A 16,406-nucleotide genomic window follows, 5' to 3' on the forward strand; every position below is an offset into this window, starting at 1 on the left:
GCGATTTCGCAATCCTAGGCGTGACCGTCTGAGTCAGTTATCTATCCAAACATTCGTCCGTTTTAGAATAGGAAGCGTGTGAAATTTTCAGGCACGTTGTATTTTTTTTAAACATATTTTTTTACTGTTAATTTACTCAGCTGTTACTATGAAATTGTTCACTGAAAGCCTCCTCCCCCCTTTTCCAATGTAGGGTTCATCATTGGTCATGTTAATGAAAAGTTTGAAGTACACTCTACCCCATGAAATAGTATTTTCGACTTTGGGAAATTCATTCTTTTTTTTTTTTTGGTCAAAGATTTTCAGATAAGTTATTAAAAAAAAACCTGACTGCCCCTTTCAAAAACATGCCCGATTCTTACATGTATGATTAAATTTGTTTAACATACTGATTGACTATTACTTAATAAAACTACATATGTATATAGAAAACTACATCTATTATTTCTGTGTAATAAATATTTATAATTATACAAGTTATAACTAGAACTATCTTAAAACTATTACATGTAGAATCCGTGGGGCAACTAGAAAAGGGTCATCCTTTATAATAAGCTTTAAAGCAGGCAATTTAACGTATGTAACCCCCCTTAAAAGAGAGAGAGAGAGAGAGAGAGAGAGAGAGAGAGAGAGAGAGAAATCCCTGAACTGTCCAACCTCAACAATCCTAAATTTCATGGGAGGAACTTTTCTATAATTTTTCGGCATTTGTTTTTTTTTCTTCTTCCAAAGGAATGGAATTCGCCCGAAATCGACCTAACTACAAAAAAAGCTGGGGTAGGGGTTGGGTTTTTATGGTCTAAGTGAATATTTACGTGTCAAAACTACAGCAAAAACTTCTCAGAAAAACTGAGTAGCCCCAACCCTGCACACTATAGGGGCCTGTATTAAAAGGAATTCTGCCATCTTGTGAAAATGTAATTGGTATTGATCACCAGTCTCAGGCCCGTAGCAACGGTTTCAAAAGGGGGGGGGGGACTTCCCAAAAAATCTGACAAGCAAAAAAAAAAACTTAAACGGAAACTGACCAAAAAAGGGGGGGGGGCAACTTCCCAAAATTATCTGACAAGCAAAAAAAAAAAAAAAGGTAATTTACCGTCCGAATCCTGAAATTTGTCAGTGCTCGACCTTAAAACATAAAAAAGTGAAAAGTGTGTGTGTGTGTGTGGGGGGGGGGGGGGGGGGGGACTAGCATCTAAAGGAAAATTTACTACTGCAAAATAGTATACTCAGAAAAATCCCCCCTCCGCGTTCTACGGGCCTGAGTCTGGTTGTAAGCAATCTTTGTGTTACATATACAAACAAGATGTGTTTGTGGAACACTGATGCCCCCGTATGGCAACTTGTAGCAAAGGTTAAACTTTTTCAAATGCAAATCAAGTATGTTGGTACCCAAAGTAAGGTCTTGTCTCGAGGAATATACCTATGAAATATGAAAGCCCTAGAACCAACAATTGAATAGATATGGAAAAGGTTAAAGTTTTTTCGAAAGTATGTCAAACATCAAGGTAAAATAGACAAAATTAATGGCGCCCAAGGAAAGCCTTCTTCAAGAAATATACAGGTGAAATATGAAAGCCAAAGCACCAATCGTTCAAAAGTTATGACCAAGTTTAAAGTTTTTCAAAAGTAGGTCAAACTCCAAGGTCAATGGATTACAATTGTTGGCATCCAAAGAAAGGTCTTGTCACAAGGATTACATATTTGAAGTGTGAAAGCCCTAGCACCAACCATTCAAAAGTTATGGCCAAGGTTAAAGTTTTCAAAAAGTAAGTCAAACTCCAAGGTCAAGGTCAAATTAAGTGTCAAAGTTGTTGGTATCCAAAGAAAGGTCTTGTCACAAGGATTAAGTATGTGAAGTATGAAAGCCCTAGCACAAACCGTTCAAAAGTTATGTCAAAGGTTAAAGTTTTCAAAAAGTAGGTCAAACTCCAAGGTCAAAGGGTAAAAGTTGTTGGTATCTAAAGAAAGGCCTTGTCAATAGGATTACATTTGTGAAGTATGAAAGCCCTAGCACCAAATATTCAAAAGTTATGGCTAGGGATGGGTATCGCCAAAAATTTTGTATCGCGATATTAAGGGTGCAACGATAAACCGTTTGACGGTATATCGCGGTATATTTTTCCACGGTTCAATTCACGATACGCTAAACTGATATCGCGGTTCGGTTCAATCGGTCCAGAATTATCCGAATCGTCCGTTTTGTTTCCTTTTTTACAATTTAAAAATGGCTTCCGCGCAAAACGTGAGGTCGCCGATAACGCATTAACGGAAGTTAAACTCATCTCCAGCATCTTACAGACCTCAGATTTAACACGGAGAAGGACTTAATGTGATTATAAGTTATAGATGTTAAGACTAATGATAAACCCTTTAGATCTAAACGTATTTTTTGGTAATACACGATATTTCATCACCTCTGTATTTCGATGAAAATTCACTGTCTTGTTGACTAAAACGTGTTAACATGAGAAATATGACAACTCCTTTTTCATTCCAATTTAAAAGGAAGATTATTAGGAAAGGTCCCCGTAGTTCCCTGTAAATGTTCATCATTGGTTTAGAAAATTGTCATAACTCAAAGATCTACCTAACAATCCAATTCAAGTAAACAAAATTTTATTTTAATCATTATTAAAAAAATATGAACATTTTATATAACCCTGTCAAGGTTGAAAAAAAATATGATACAAACTTTAAAGACTTTTTAACCTTGTCATGTATCGTGATACGTATCGTATCGTGAACTGAATACCATGATACGTATCGTATCGTGAGGTTAGTGTATCGTTGCACCCCTACGCGATATACATGTATCACGACCCCCCCCCCCCCCCCAAATATCACGATAATATCATGATAATTTTACAAGCAAGTTTTACAATGATTTTAAATGAATATTCATAATTTTTCCTAAAAATATGCTGGAAAAACAAAACTTCACTTTCTTTTTCATTTTTTATTTACATATTAGGTAGATCTAATTTTATTTTCCAATTTTGGGCCCAGAAGGCAGCTTTTTACAATGAAAAGATAGGAAGTTCTGAATGAAAGGTTACATACATGTACACACAGATAAACACACACACACACACACACACACATATACATGCATATATATGATATAATCCATAAAAGTAACATTAGGTGCAGCAGTTGGGGTTATATATCAAACTGCAATTGACATGTGGTCATAAACCTGTATTAACGGTACGTACAATTAAGTCAAATACATACCATACAGTCAGTATATATAAGTATTCAAAATTATCATTTTTGTAAACACATGGCATTATGCCTTTTGTTCAAAGCTTTGATAAGATATTCACTTAGCTTTATAAGAATTAGTTTGTCTTCATTAGACATTAACCATATAAATATAATATAACGCATGTTTTCTTCTATGATGCCGTTCTTTTACCGTTTTCAACATTTTTTACACTTCCTATAATTGTAATTTGAAAGATTGAACAAACAAATGAATGATTTTTGAAATTTCTAACTATTTACCTAAACACTGGTATGTTAATCTCCGTATCACTATACGTATCACGCAATTAAAAATCACGACATACCGGTATACCGATAAAATTGCACATCCCTAGTGGACATTTTCGGTTGGGTGAACATTTACAAAATAGCGACTACGTACGGATCATTAGTATGGAGCGCATTATGCACTTAAAATACTGCATAGTATTTCAAACTGGTTTTTATACCTGGGATGGGAAGTCGTCAAACATCGCTAAGGGTTTTTTAACCTTTGAAACATTTATGAATAAAGTTACCAAAGCTCGAAGCCCCTGAAAGCTTTTGAATATTACCGATTTAGTAGACCAAAAATGAAGTCTTCTGAGAGGACACTTTTTACTATTTCTTGTCGTCATTATTGATGAATTATAAATTAAATTAAATTTCCATGATAAATCGAAACACCGATATTACGAGCTGCTGAGCAGACAGCTGCATTAGTTTGAATGTGGTTGGAGACCTAAAATAATGCAGTTTGATGTTGTTACGGGAGAGGAGAAAAATGCAGCGGACCAGACCAGGATTCGAACCCGGGCCCCCTGAATCTCCAAGTCAGGTGCTCTACCAACTGAGCTATCTGGCCACCGGTGATCGAATCCGTCTGACCGCCACATTCCTCCCTCCTTAAAGGTTTTGGCCCCCAAAGACTCCAACCCAGGCTCATCCCTGGCAGGCCTCTCACCTGTCACTTCCAGATCCTGGTCACGGCACCAAATGTAACGGGAGAGGAGAAAAATGCAGCGGACCAGACCAGGATTCGAACCCGGGCCCCCTGAATCTCCAAGTCAGGTGCTGTACCAATTGAGCTATCTGGCCACCGGCGATCGAATCCGTCTGACCGCCACAGTGTAGTTTTTCTTAGAGACGCACGTACAGGACATTTATTAAAAAATTCAAGCAAAAAACATGATATTCACCCTCAATACTTCAATCATTACAAAAATTAAAATATTCTAAAGCTTATTTCATTTTCTAGTAAATGTCAGTTTCTTCATTCAATCCCCGAGAAGGGTTCTCATTCTAGACTGAATATTCTTCTTAGATTTAAAGTGAATACGTTTAGCCAAATATTAATTTGACAAAATTACTTCACAACATGAACTACGCATCATACAAGATGAAGTTCATATCATACAATCTTGCCTTCTTTAAAGATATATATAAAATTTATTGAATCGGGTCAATAAAAATCTTAAATGGTCAAAGTATTCCAGGCCCTTATGAACTCTTTCAGCTAATCCGAAAAAATTAGGTTCCAATTTCTCTCATTACTAATTTTTATTCATAAACCAATACATTACACGAATTTGACTATACTGCAACAAAAATTTGGGAAAGGGGGGGGGGTGCAACCGGGCAATGTTCAATAACATTTTCAATAGTAAAAAGTTTTGTTTGGAAAAAGATTGGAGGGGGGCACCCCCCCCCTCCCTAATGCTACGTGCCTGTTCCCTCGCAAGCCAAAAAAGGTTATCAGACATATTAATTTGGGAGGCACACATCCAAAACTAGTTTTATTTTCTGTAGTTTACTATAAAGTGTAAAATTATTTAATGAGGGTGGGGTGGGGGGCACCCTTTTAGATCCATACAACCACGATATGAACATCCTTTACCTGACGTTGGCTCTATCTCGAAAATTTTGCGGAATGCATTCCCAGTATCTCATTGTCGGAGTAAAGCTTACTTTTTATAAAGCCTACTCCAGCGTTCAGCGTCTCTCTTATTCGCAAGTTTTATAACCTACATTTCGACCACATACTAGACTTCAAACTTCTGAGTAAGAAGTTTTATAAACAAATTATCTGGAGCCATACTCCAAATTTGTTTTCGAGCTAGAATGTGAGCTGAAGCCCTAGCCAACGTTTATAGCCTACTTGCCAGATTAATTTTATTATTTTTAAGGGTCAGAAATACTGTGGTTTACGTAAAGGATAAATAACTCGATGATGTTGAATAGTTTAGAGAAAACATTCACTCCGAGGGCCTAAACTATTCAACACCATCGAGTTATTTATCTTACTTAAAAAAATTCCCAACTTTGGACCCCAAAGAAATATTTACCCATTCATATATCCAACTTTGCTGTAATACAATAGGATCTAGCCCATTTAGATATCCAACAGTGACACAATACAATAGTCTAATCGAACACCCCTTTTTATTCATGGACTAGTGAACATGAAACCGCATGGTGCTTATGTCATTTCAAACATTTTCATTGTACTGAACAGTCATGAAATCAGACGAAGAATATTTTTAAATCCAAAGTAAATTCAGAGAGGTTTAGATAGTGTTTTGAATACTTTTGTCCTGGAAACAGAAGAAAACTACTGAATTTTGATAAAAGTTTGGGAATTTATCATTACATACAAGATGAAGATTTGTCGAGGAAAAGTGTTGGAATCTTATGGAGTTCCATATGTACACTGTAGTTCTAGAAGTGCTAAACCAGATGAAAAGATTGTCGGTGTTATGCAGAACCTGCTTTAAAAATATTCCATATCAAGATCTGCAATAAAAACGGTGTCAAAAAATAGATGCACTGTCAATTTATTAAATTGTTTTAGAACTTATGGAAGTAGGAAGTATGAGAACAGAGATGAACCTCGAATAATCTGAGGGGATTTGCCGATAACAGACTCCTGAAATAATACTCAGCAACAGGAAGTGATGTGGTTCAAGGCGAAAATGTATTTATAAGCGTGTTAAAAAGTGATGCTTGTTTTCGAGCTAGTGAAGACCGGAAACATTTCTGTAAAAATATCATCGGATAAATATTGGATATTTTATTGGCGACAAGAGTCTAATAGTGTGCAAAATGGAGAGGAATTGGACTAGATTATATAATTTGTTTGCATTAGTTGTTTCATTCTGGCACAACATGGTTTCCACACTTCTATCCATAGTCGCTGATAGCTGTAGAAGTTCACCCAACCGAAAATGTCCAGTTATGGCCAAAGTTAAAGCTTTTCAAAAGTAGGTCAAACTCCTAGGTCAACGGTAAACGGGTCAAAGTTGTTGAAATCCAAAGAAAGGTCTTCTCACAAGGATTAAACATGTGCAGAATGAAAGTCCTGTGCTAGCTAGCACCAATTGTTCAAAAGTAATGGCCAAGATTAAAGTTCGGTAAAATTTTGCCAAACTGGGACAAACTCCAAGGTCAAATATCATGGTACTCCAAGAAAGGTCTTGTCACAAGGAATACGCATGTGAAATATGAAAGCCATAGCTCCAACCAATCAAAAGTTATTGGCAAGGTGAAAGTTTTTGCGGACAAACAGAGAGAAAGACGGACGGACAAGGCAAAAACTATATACCCCCGAATCTTCGATACGGGTGTATAAAATCTTCGATACGGGGGCATAAAAATATGACCATCTAATTACAATCATTAGAATGGTCAACAAAATATAAAGTCATATTCCCATGGGAACCAATTGCGCCCCCTTATTAGCAGACCTATTTTTGTATACATATGAAGAACAATTTATTCAAAAGCTTCTACGTGAGAAGAAGAAAACACTTGCTGTGGCTTTCAACTCGACATTTCGATATATCGACGACGTATTATCAATTAACAATAGTTACTTTCATTCATATGTCGACTCGATATATCCCAGTGAGCTTGAAATAAAAGATACCACAGATTCTGACACATCTGTTTCATATTTAGATATTTTACTAGAAAAAGACGTTAATGGTAACCTAACAACCAAACTTTATGATAAACGTGATGACTTCAATTTTTCAATCGTCTACTTCCCTTACTTATGTAGCAATATACCCTTGTCACCTGCCTATGGGGTTTATGTCTCTCAGTTGATTCGATACGCAAGAGCATGCTCTACATATGAACAATTTCTAAAACGAGGCAAGCTATTGACAAACAAGTTGATGAAACAAGGATATAAACAGTCTCGTTTGAAGTCAACTTTTCGCAAGTTTTACGGTCGATACAATGACCTTGTCAGCATATACAACCTATCATTGAGTCAAAATCTGACTGACGTTTTTCATACTAATTGTTAGACCATTATTTATACACTGAACTGTCTACGGATTTCTCCGTTATAACCCGATCATGACAAGGAGCACACTGCGGGTGTGACCGGTCGGCAGGGGATGCTCACTCCTCCATGGTACCTGATCCCACCTTTAAATTTTGAGGTCAGTGTTTGCTCTGCTTCAAATTTGTATCGTTTCATTGGACTTTCGAGATTGAATACTGTTTGTTATCTTCATATTTCATAGAGCCAGAACTTGTCAACTATAAGTCTAAACTTGTCCACCCTCAGTCCAAACTTTTTCACACAGAGTCTGAATTTGTTTACTCTGAGTCAAAACTTGTCAACTCTGAACCAAAGCTTATTCATCCCGAGTCTGATCTTGTCCACTCTGAGTTGGAACTTGTCCCGAGTCTGAGTTAGAGTTTGCCCCGACTCGGAGTCTGAACTTGTTCTGAGACTAAGTCTGAACTTGACCTGACTCTGAACTTGCCCTCTCTAAGTCAGAACATGTCTAATCTTGAGACTGAATTTTAACTTGTCCACCCTCAATCATAACTTGTCCACTTTGAGTGAAAACTTCTGAACTCTAAATCAGAACCTGTTCACCTGGAGTCTTTACTTGCCCTGTCTGAGTCAGAAAGTGTCCATTCTGAGTCTAAACTTGTCAACTCTGAGTCTGATTCTGTTCAGACTCTGATTCAAAAACTGCCATGACTTTAAGTCAGAACTTGCCAACTCTGATTCTAAAGTTGTCAACTTTGAGCCGGAACTTGTCCTCTCAGTGATTGAACTTGTCCACTCTGACTCAGAAGGTGTCCACTCTTAGTCAAGACTTGACAAGGCTGAGACTAAACCTGTCCTTCCTGAGTCTGAACTTGTTCACCATGAGTTGGAACTTGCTCTGACTTTGAGTCAGAACTTGGCTCAACTGAATCTTAACTTGCCCTGATTCTGAGTCAGAACTTGCCTTATCTGAGTCAGAACATAATCGATCTGAGTAAGAACATGTCCATTCTGAATCTGAACTTTGTCCACTTGTCCATTTGGAGTCTTAACTTGTAGTGACTGAGTCAGAAAGTGTCCACAATGAGTCTAAACTTGCCAACTCTGAATTAGAACTTTTCTGACCACTTTAAGTCAGGACCTGTCCACTTTGAACCCGAACTTGTCCTGACTCTTAGACTTAATTTACTTGTCCACTCTAAGTCCAAGTCTGAAATTGTCCTGACTTTGAGTCAGAAAATGATCACTGTGAGTCTTAACTTGTTCTGATTTTGAGTCTGAAGTTATCCTGACAATGACTCAGTACTTGTCAACTCTGAGTCAGATCTTGTTCACAAATAGAACTTTACCTGACTCTGAGTCAGAACTTGTCCATTCTAAATCAGAGCTTGTTCAATCTAAGTCACTTGACTCTGATTCTGATGTTGTCCTTATTCAGTGTCTAAACTTGTCCAATGTGAGTCAGAACGTGTCCACTCTGAGTTTGAGTGGGAATTTGTCATGAGTCTGAGTCAATTTGTCCAAAAAATTGAGTCAGAACTTGCCAACTCTGAATCTGAACTTGTCCAATCAGAGTCTAGACTTTTCCACTCTGTCAGAAAATGACACTCTGAGCCAAACCTTGTCAACTCTGAGCCTGAACTTGTCCACCCTGATATGGAACTTGTCCAACCTCTGAGTCTGAGCTTGCTGAATGCTCCAACTCCAAGTCAGCACTAGCCAGAATCTGAGTCTGAACTTGCCCAGTCTGATTCAGTGTACTCTGAGTCAAAACCTGTCCAATCTGAGTCTGAACTTCTCCACATTGAGTCAACTTGTCCACTCTGAGTCTGAACTTTTGCCCATTCTGAGTCAAAACTTTTGCCCACTCTGAGTCAGAACTTGTCCACTCTGAGTCAGGTAAGGTTAAGACAACCCTCAGGACATAAAAAGATTAATGTCAAAAGAGCTTAATTAAATATCACTATCATAACAAGGTAATGACTTGGATGGAATTAAATTGTACATTTATTTCTGAAAATGTTTAATTCTTGAAAAACCTTGTTCTCTTCCCCTATATATTTAGCAAATATACTGTGCATGGTTATGATGAGGAAGGGGGGCCTCTTCCAAAATTGTGAAATTTGTGGCAAGAGGGTCAGGGATTCCGGTGTTGGGGGGGGGGGGGGGGGGGGCTCTGTTTTCTATGATTATATGGTGAAAATGCATAAATTCTCTAAATACCTTCTTCTCTGCTCTTGGGTACGTAGCAGAAAAACTAATAGCATGGTTATAATGAACAAGGATACTTCTTCCAAAATTCATAGCCCTGGGTCAGGGGTTTTGGTGTTAGGGTAGGGCTCTATTGAATATATTGTGAAAAATGCATTATTTCTTTGAAAATCTTCTTTGTCCCTATGTATTTGGCCCCTGGGTCTAGGGCAGTGCTTTATTGATCATATAGTGAAATCCATTAATTTTTTTTCTCTGCTCTTGGGTATTAAGCAAACAAAGTAAGAACATATATATAATTAGTAAGTGTGCCTCTTCCAAAATTGTTTCATGGCCTTTGATAAGGAGTTCTGGTGTAAGGGTAGGGCTGTGTTGAATCTATGGTGAAAATGCATTATCCTTTTAAAAATCTTCTATGCTCCTGAGCATGTAGGAGGCAAACAGACTGAAAAGTTTTAATAAGCAAAAGTATTTTTACCAGATTTTTGAAATTCTGAACCTCTTGGTCAAGTGTTCTGTGTTGGGCAGGCCTCTACTTAATTTTAGTCTACTATGTAATGGTTTGGGCCGTGGCTATCGACCTGGGTAGCTCAGTCAGTAGAGCAACTGACTAGTGATGCAGGGGCCCCAGGTTTGATTCCTGGTCTAGCCATACATTTTCTCCTTGTCTGTTACAACTTTAAAAAGTTATTCCCCTTTGCTATTTAACTAATGAGAGAATTATATACATATATATTATTATTATTATTATTATATATATATATATATATATATATATATATATATATATATATATATATAGTATATGTATATTTATATATATGTATATATACACAGTTGAACTTCTGTTTCTCGAACACGGATATCTCGAATACAATGAATATTATGTCAAAGTTATTTCGAATGTCCCAAGCCCTATTTCTTTAAGTATTTGACCCTCAATATCTCGAACCCACGGATATCTTGAGTTTTTTCTCAGTCCCCTTGAGTTTTAGATAACAAGGTTTGACTGTATTAGGGATGGCAATTTGTAATTGGTTAATCTGTTCACAGGTTACTCAGAAATATCATCATTTATTCCAAAACCATTGGCAATTAATCTAGTAATGAATTCAATTTGTTGTTGATTTCATTTTTTTCATTTATTTGTTATAAAATGATTTGTACAAAGATATATTATTGAAACAGGATTATACATATATAATGATGAATCTATTACTTCTGCATTTTGAATCCACGATACTTATATACATAATGGCACATTTACATAGAAATAAAATGGAAAAAGTTGTCTCCCTTATTTTTCATCTGAGTCACATTGAAGAACTATTGTGCATCAACTTCTGAACTTACGATAAATATATGCAGTGACAGAACATTAACTTTAAACTATTTTGTAGAAAATACAGATCTATCCTTGTCACATAACTCTTATGATGCGTGTGCACATAAACAAAATATATTATTTACCACATAAGAAAAATTGTTGTATAATTTTTGACACTGTGAAATGCACAAATTGATTAGTTTTCATATTTTGACAAATGGTATCTAATTAATCTACGATACATTTTGTTTCTTATATACTGTTTTTTCCTCTTTTAAATATGACAATTGTTAAAATTATACAGCACTTTCCTTTATGTTTTTTTTTTTTGCTTTGGTCATTGGATTGAGAGGGCTATATATAATGATAGGATTACAAAAGGGAGTAAGATAAAATAGAAAACTCTGAATGTAAAAAATAAAAGATATTTACAAGTCCTACAAAACAGACATTTTGCAAATTTAAGGACTTTTTTCTGTGTTATATCACCAAATTAAAAAAAAAAATTAAATGTACATTAAATTTTTTTAAAAGCCTATGGGACAAAATATAAAAATTTGATCAATTCCTTACAAATATATTGGCCAGCATAACATTCAAGCAAAATGCAATTACAATCTAAACAATAATAATCACCTGATATATACAGTGTAAAAAATCATGACTTTTATGCATACATTTACATATATGAGTGTAATAAAAATGGTATGAAACAAATGTATGATTTAAAAAAAATAATTCAATCCATAAATGAACCAGGAGAAAAAAACATTCTCTTGTTAAAAAAAAAAAAAAAAAAAAAAAGGTCCTGAACAGTAGGAAATTGCTTATTTGAATAACACCGAGCTAAAATGCATGGTATATATTTGTCCCTTAACCACTTGATAAACTAAAAGCTATATGAAAGTTTTTCAACCATTATATAATGCTCTTGTTTAGAAAAATCTTCAACAACCTTTTTAAACTGATAATTACAGATCACAAATGCTGACTGTTGTGTAATATTTCTCATGTGTATATTGTACTTAACCTGTGACAAAGTAAATTTTTTATGGGTATATGTTCCACACAGTGTACATATTTGAGTCTCTTTAATTATAAAATCACTCCAAATATTGTTCATCTGGACTAATAAATCTAACATCAGAACGAAAATAAATAAAGACTGCCGGAAAACAAATACAGGATGAGTGGAACTCATATAAAAGAACTCCAGTAGCCTCTAATAATAGAATTTCATTTGATAATGCAGGACTTGTGCTACAATCAGGACGAGAACGACAAGCATGACAATGATTCCGCCCATGGCTGTGCCTTTTGCGTATGATCCGTACTTTGATGCCTTTATATATTTACATCTGTTGAAGTAGTCTTTGGACATTTCTAAAAGAAAAGATATTTATGTACATGACATATAAAAATTGATTTTTGTTAAGTTAGAGTTTGCATAGTAAAATTAAATTTTAATTAATAAATTATAGTCCATCACTGATTTGTCATATGGTAATACATTGTATTTTCATAAAATTATGTTGTTATAATAATTTAAAACTTTTCAGCTTTATAATGTAGAAATTCAAACACTTAATGTGTGACATCACACATGAAGTACATGTATAGCTACCCGTTATATGTGCATTGACCTTGAGTCAATAATGGCACTGAAAATATATGATTTGGTTTCAACCAACCGTCAAGGGTTTTTTTATTTTTTAAGAAGTTACAATGTACATAAATCCAACATACACTGGGTCACAGATTTTATGACAGAATAGACCTTGGCATTTGACCTTTTTACCACAACATTAATAGTGGTCTTCTTTCAGTCCTAAGGAGTTATAAAATTTTGTTGCAGAAGCTAAATTAATTCTTAAGAGATTTCCCACAAACAGAATGGCAGTCAGAAGAACAGACAGACCTCAAGTAATATACCCTGATATTAGTAAAAGCATAGGTTAATCTTTATAATTGCTTAAAGTGATTGTATGCAGTATCTAAATTTTCAGTATTCCTGGGACAAGCTGGATGACTAATGTTTAGAAGTCTGACATCATTTTTCAGTTGTCCCATTCTAGCAGGCGAGCGTTAGTGTCAAACCCTACTATTAGCCAACCCCCCCCCCTTTTTTTTTTTACAGAGATGTTATTAGACAGAAGTAATGTAAAGACTACTTGTTTAGAATAATTGGTCATGCAAGAGGCTGAAGTAGATTTTAAAGTTATCCTTTCCAAAAAAACAGCATTGCAATTTATCAGGAGTTCAACAGATTAATCTAATGTTCCCTTTATACAAGTTAAGAGAAACTTATTTACTGTTAATATCTTACGTGAAAGAAAAATTGCAATTATTCCAAAAACTGGGTTGATGAACACGGACAGCATAGCGATTCCGAAATGGTCATCTGGCCTCTTCTCCGGATTGGGGGCTTTCTGGACAATAGGGAGGAATGTAGAAGCCTGTGAGGGGGTGTACATAGACAACAAACTTTTATGGCTACCATAAGGAGTGATGGACGCTTGGGAGGAGTAGTAAGAGGGGTACTGCCGCAGCTCGTACATGCTCCCTGTCTCCGACTCAGAGGCATAGCCTCTAGGCTGTGCCAAGTACTGTGACATGACGACAGCTAATTAATGAGGTCTAAAAAAGAAGCAGGAACACTAATTTTACATAATCATTACAATACAGAATAAGTTTACATATTATTGTACAGTTTGTATGCAATATGTGTACCCCTGCAATTTCTGGCATATAGACCTTATATCTGTTATAAAGTTCAAATGTTGCACATAATAAACTGCAAAAATAGTGAAAATCTGCAACATGCCACTTCATATAATTTGATGAAAGTGTTACCTATCTATATACATGTCAAACCTCGTTATCTCAAACTTGATGATAAGACCGCAGAACATATATTAACTGGCAAAATTGGAAATATGCAGCTTGTGTCATTTTCATCTGTTACAATCAAGATGTTTAATGACAGACAATGAAATGGGTGGATACAATTCAACACGGACGTCCGAAAAAACATTGGATTGAAATTCTAGTTTGAAATTCATTTTCAATCAACCTCAGCTATGCTAGAATGCACGGTGTTACTGACTAACCAAAAAGACATATAATTTCAATTTCAGAATAGTCTGAAATTTATATAAATCAGGATTTCTGTCCAGTGTATTTAAAGAAATATAATGGTACAAATATTTAATTTCTGTTTGATATATGTATGTGTGTGCTGGGGGGGGGGGGGGGGGGGGTTGGAGGGGGGCTGAACGATCTTGGAAATAAATAAGAAAGTTTTCTTTTAGTTTGGAAAACCCCTTTCTGTTTTTGTTTGTCAAACATTTTTCAGTGAAGACAAAGCTAAAAAAAAAAAGCTTTTGTCATCCTAGAAATAAATATACTCTGTCATGTGAAGGCATGGTCTGACTAGACTTTTGACACCCCCCTTTTAGAATCAAATTGATGTCCCCTGAAAAAATATTCTAAAATAATCTCTGTCTTTATGCCTTTAACGTTTCCTTAAAATTATAGGCTTAAAACTCATATGAATTCCAAACAACATGTATATGGGAATTGAAATTATATTTGTCTTTTGGATCATACATTCACACTTTGCATTTGAAAACAGCTCAGGTGGATTGAAAATAATTTCAAACTAGAATTTCAAACCATTTTTTTCTCAGACGTCTGTGTCAAATTGTACCCACCCATTTCATTGTCTATCATTAAACATTTCAAATGTAACAGATGGAAATGATGTAAGCTGCATATTTCCAATTTTGCCAGTTAATGTTCTACGGTCTTACAAGGAAAAACTTCAAGCTATCCAAAGGTTTGAGATATTGAAGGTTAAATCACTGTCATCAAGGAAAAGTGGCTGGGACTTATTTACACAATAATCTGACATGAACATAAATACAAATTTTATGTTTACATAATTAAAAATATTAAATTTTGTATAAAATCAATCAAGTTTCTCTGCTCCTCAGGCTTTTACTTCTTTAAAATTATCTGCATTCAATTTATAAAGAAAACATAATGAAGTGTGAAGGTGTAGCATTTATTCCATTGTTATTATAGTCATGATGTAGAAGAATTAAGAAATTCCAAGGGGGCTGTATGATTTACACGAAGCAACTATAAGTAATATGTTGTCTTGAAACCGTAACATACCCATCATGCTTATAATCAATGTTCTATCAAATCATAAACTTTTATAAGTTTAAGAAAATTCAATATTCACGGTACAATTCCATCTACGTTGCTAACAAGGTCCCAACTTATTCTTATTTACAACATGCAATGCGGAATTGGAATGTGTTGATTACCTGGATTTGTCATATTGTTTAATAAAAGCATTTCTTTTTCAAAGTTTCTCAAAAAAAAAAAACCTTGTTCACAGCTTACCTTTGTTGGTCCTGAGGTCTATTCACATTTGCTTTGTTATATGGTTAGTAAATTTTAATTTTCTACATTATTTTCAAACCATACAGGTAAAACGGAAATGAAGCGGAAGTGAATGAACTGGAGGCTAAGTGCGCATGCGAACAGGTGCGAATAAATGACACTGTCATGAATCACGCCTTTTTCAAAACACACACACACACACACACACACACATATGTGTGTTTGTAAACCCTGTCAATTCGACACGTGCTTTAGACGGCACACGTTTAAATGAACACGGAAAAATCCAAATGAACACGAAATGGTGGTGTTCAGTTGGATTTTGTCATAAATCAACTAGAAAATGTCCTAGGATGCATCCCATTTCCAAAAAATGAAGTGTTAATTTGACCGGATGCATGAGATCTGTGTAATGAGTGTGTATAAGATGATCACCGATCCATCATTTTTTCTTCTCGGCGAGACTTACACACATTGCGAGTGCGCATGCTCGTTACATCAAATGACGTCGTAAATGACATCATAATACAGTACCCGTTTCACACTTAGTCATGTACATGAGGACGAAGTAAACTTTGTAAAAGGTAAGTGAAAAATCCGTAAATATAAATAAATAAATTTTATGTATAAAATATTTATGAATTAATGAGTAAAGATATGTGTCCATTATGACATTACGGCATTATTGTCTACTCAGTAATTTACCTAGGGAATGTATACATGTATATGTGGTGTAGTTACAATGTGCATCGTTGCATGATTGCAGTATAAATGGTTAAAACCAATATACTGAAAGTTATTATTATTTATGTTAGTAAAAACATAAAGAAATCTTTTCTATATCTATGTCTCTGGGAAGGTAAACACATTCCGTATTGGCATATGTTGTACTCGCGGAGAGGAACTATTTCT

The 16,406-nt window shown here is 35.3% G+C and overlaps 1 protein-coding gene and 2 non-coding genes across 3 annotated transcripts; all 3 read right to left on the minus strand.

Annotated features, from left to right (window-relative positions):
- Window positions 1-4,040: 4,040 nt before the first annotated feature.
- Trnap-ugg (transfer RNA proline (anticodon UGG)) lies at window positions 4,041-4,114 on the minus strand. Its single transcript has one exon. It is a non-coding gene; the product is annotated as a tRNA-Pro (tRNA).
- A 159-nt stretch (window positions 4,115-4,273) lies between these two features.
- Window positions 4,274-4,347, minus strand: Trnap-ugg (transfer RNA proline (anticodon UGG)). Its single transcript has one exon. It is a non-coding gene; the product is annotated as a tRNA-Pro (tRNA).
- A 7,265-nt stretch (window positions 4,348-11,612) lies between these two features.
- LOC133191401 (uncharacterized) lies at window positions 11,613-15,628 on the minus strand. The gene is made up of 3 exons (XM_061327155.1): window positions 15,495-15,628; window positions 13,408-13,718; window positions 11,613-12,464 (listed from the first exon to the last, which is right to left on the minus strand). The coding sequence occupies exons 2-3, from the start codon at window positions 13,694-13,696 to the stop codon at window positions 12,304-12,306; spliced, it is 450 nt and encodes a 149-aa protein (XP_061183139.1). The 5' UTR covers window positions 13,697-13,718; window positions 15,495-15,628; the 3' UTR covers window positions 11,613-12,303.
- Window positions 15,629-16,406: the final 778 nt, after the last annotated feature.

This window comes from Saccostrea echinata, unplaced genomic scaffold (genome assembly GCF_033153115.1).
Source record: "Saccostrea echinata isolate AGI-Se365-2 ecotype Australia unplaced genomic scaffold, CSIRO_AGI_Sech_v1 ptg000023l, whole genome shotgun sequence".
NCBI lineage: Eukaryota > Metazoa > Mollusca > Bivalvia > Ostreida > Ostreidae > Saccostrea > Saccostrea echinata.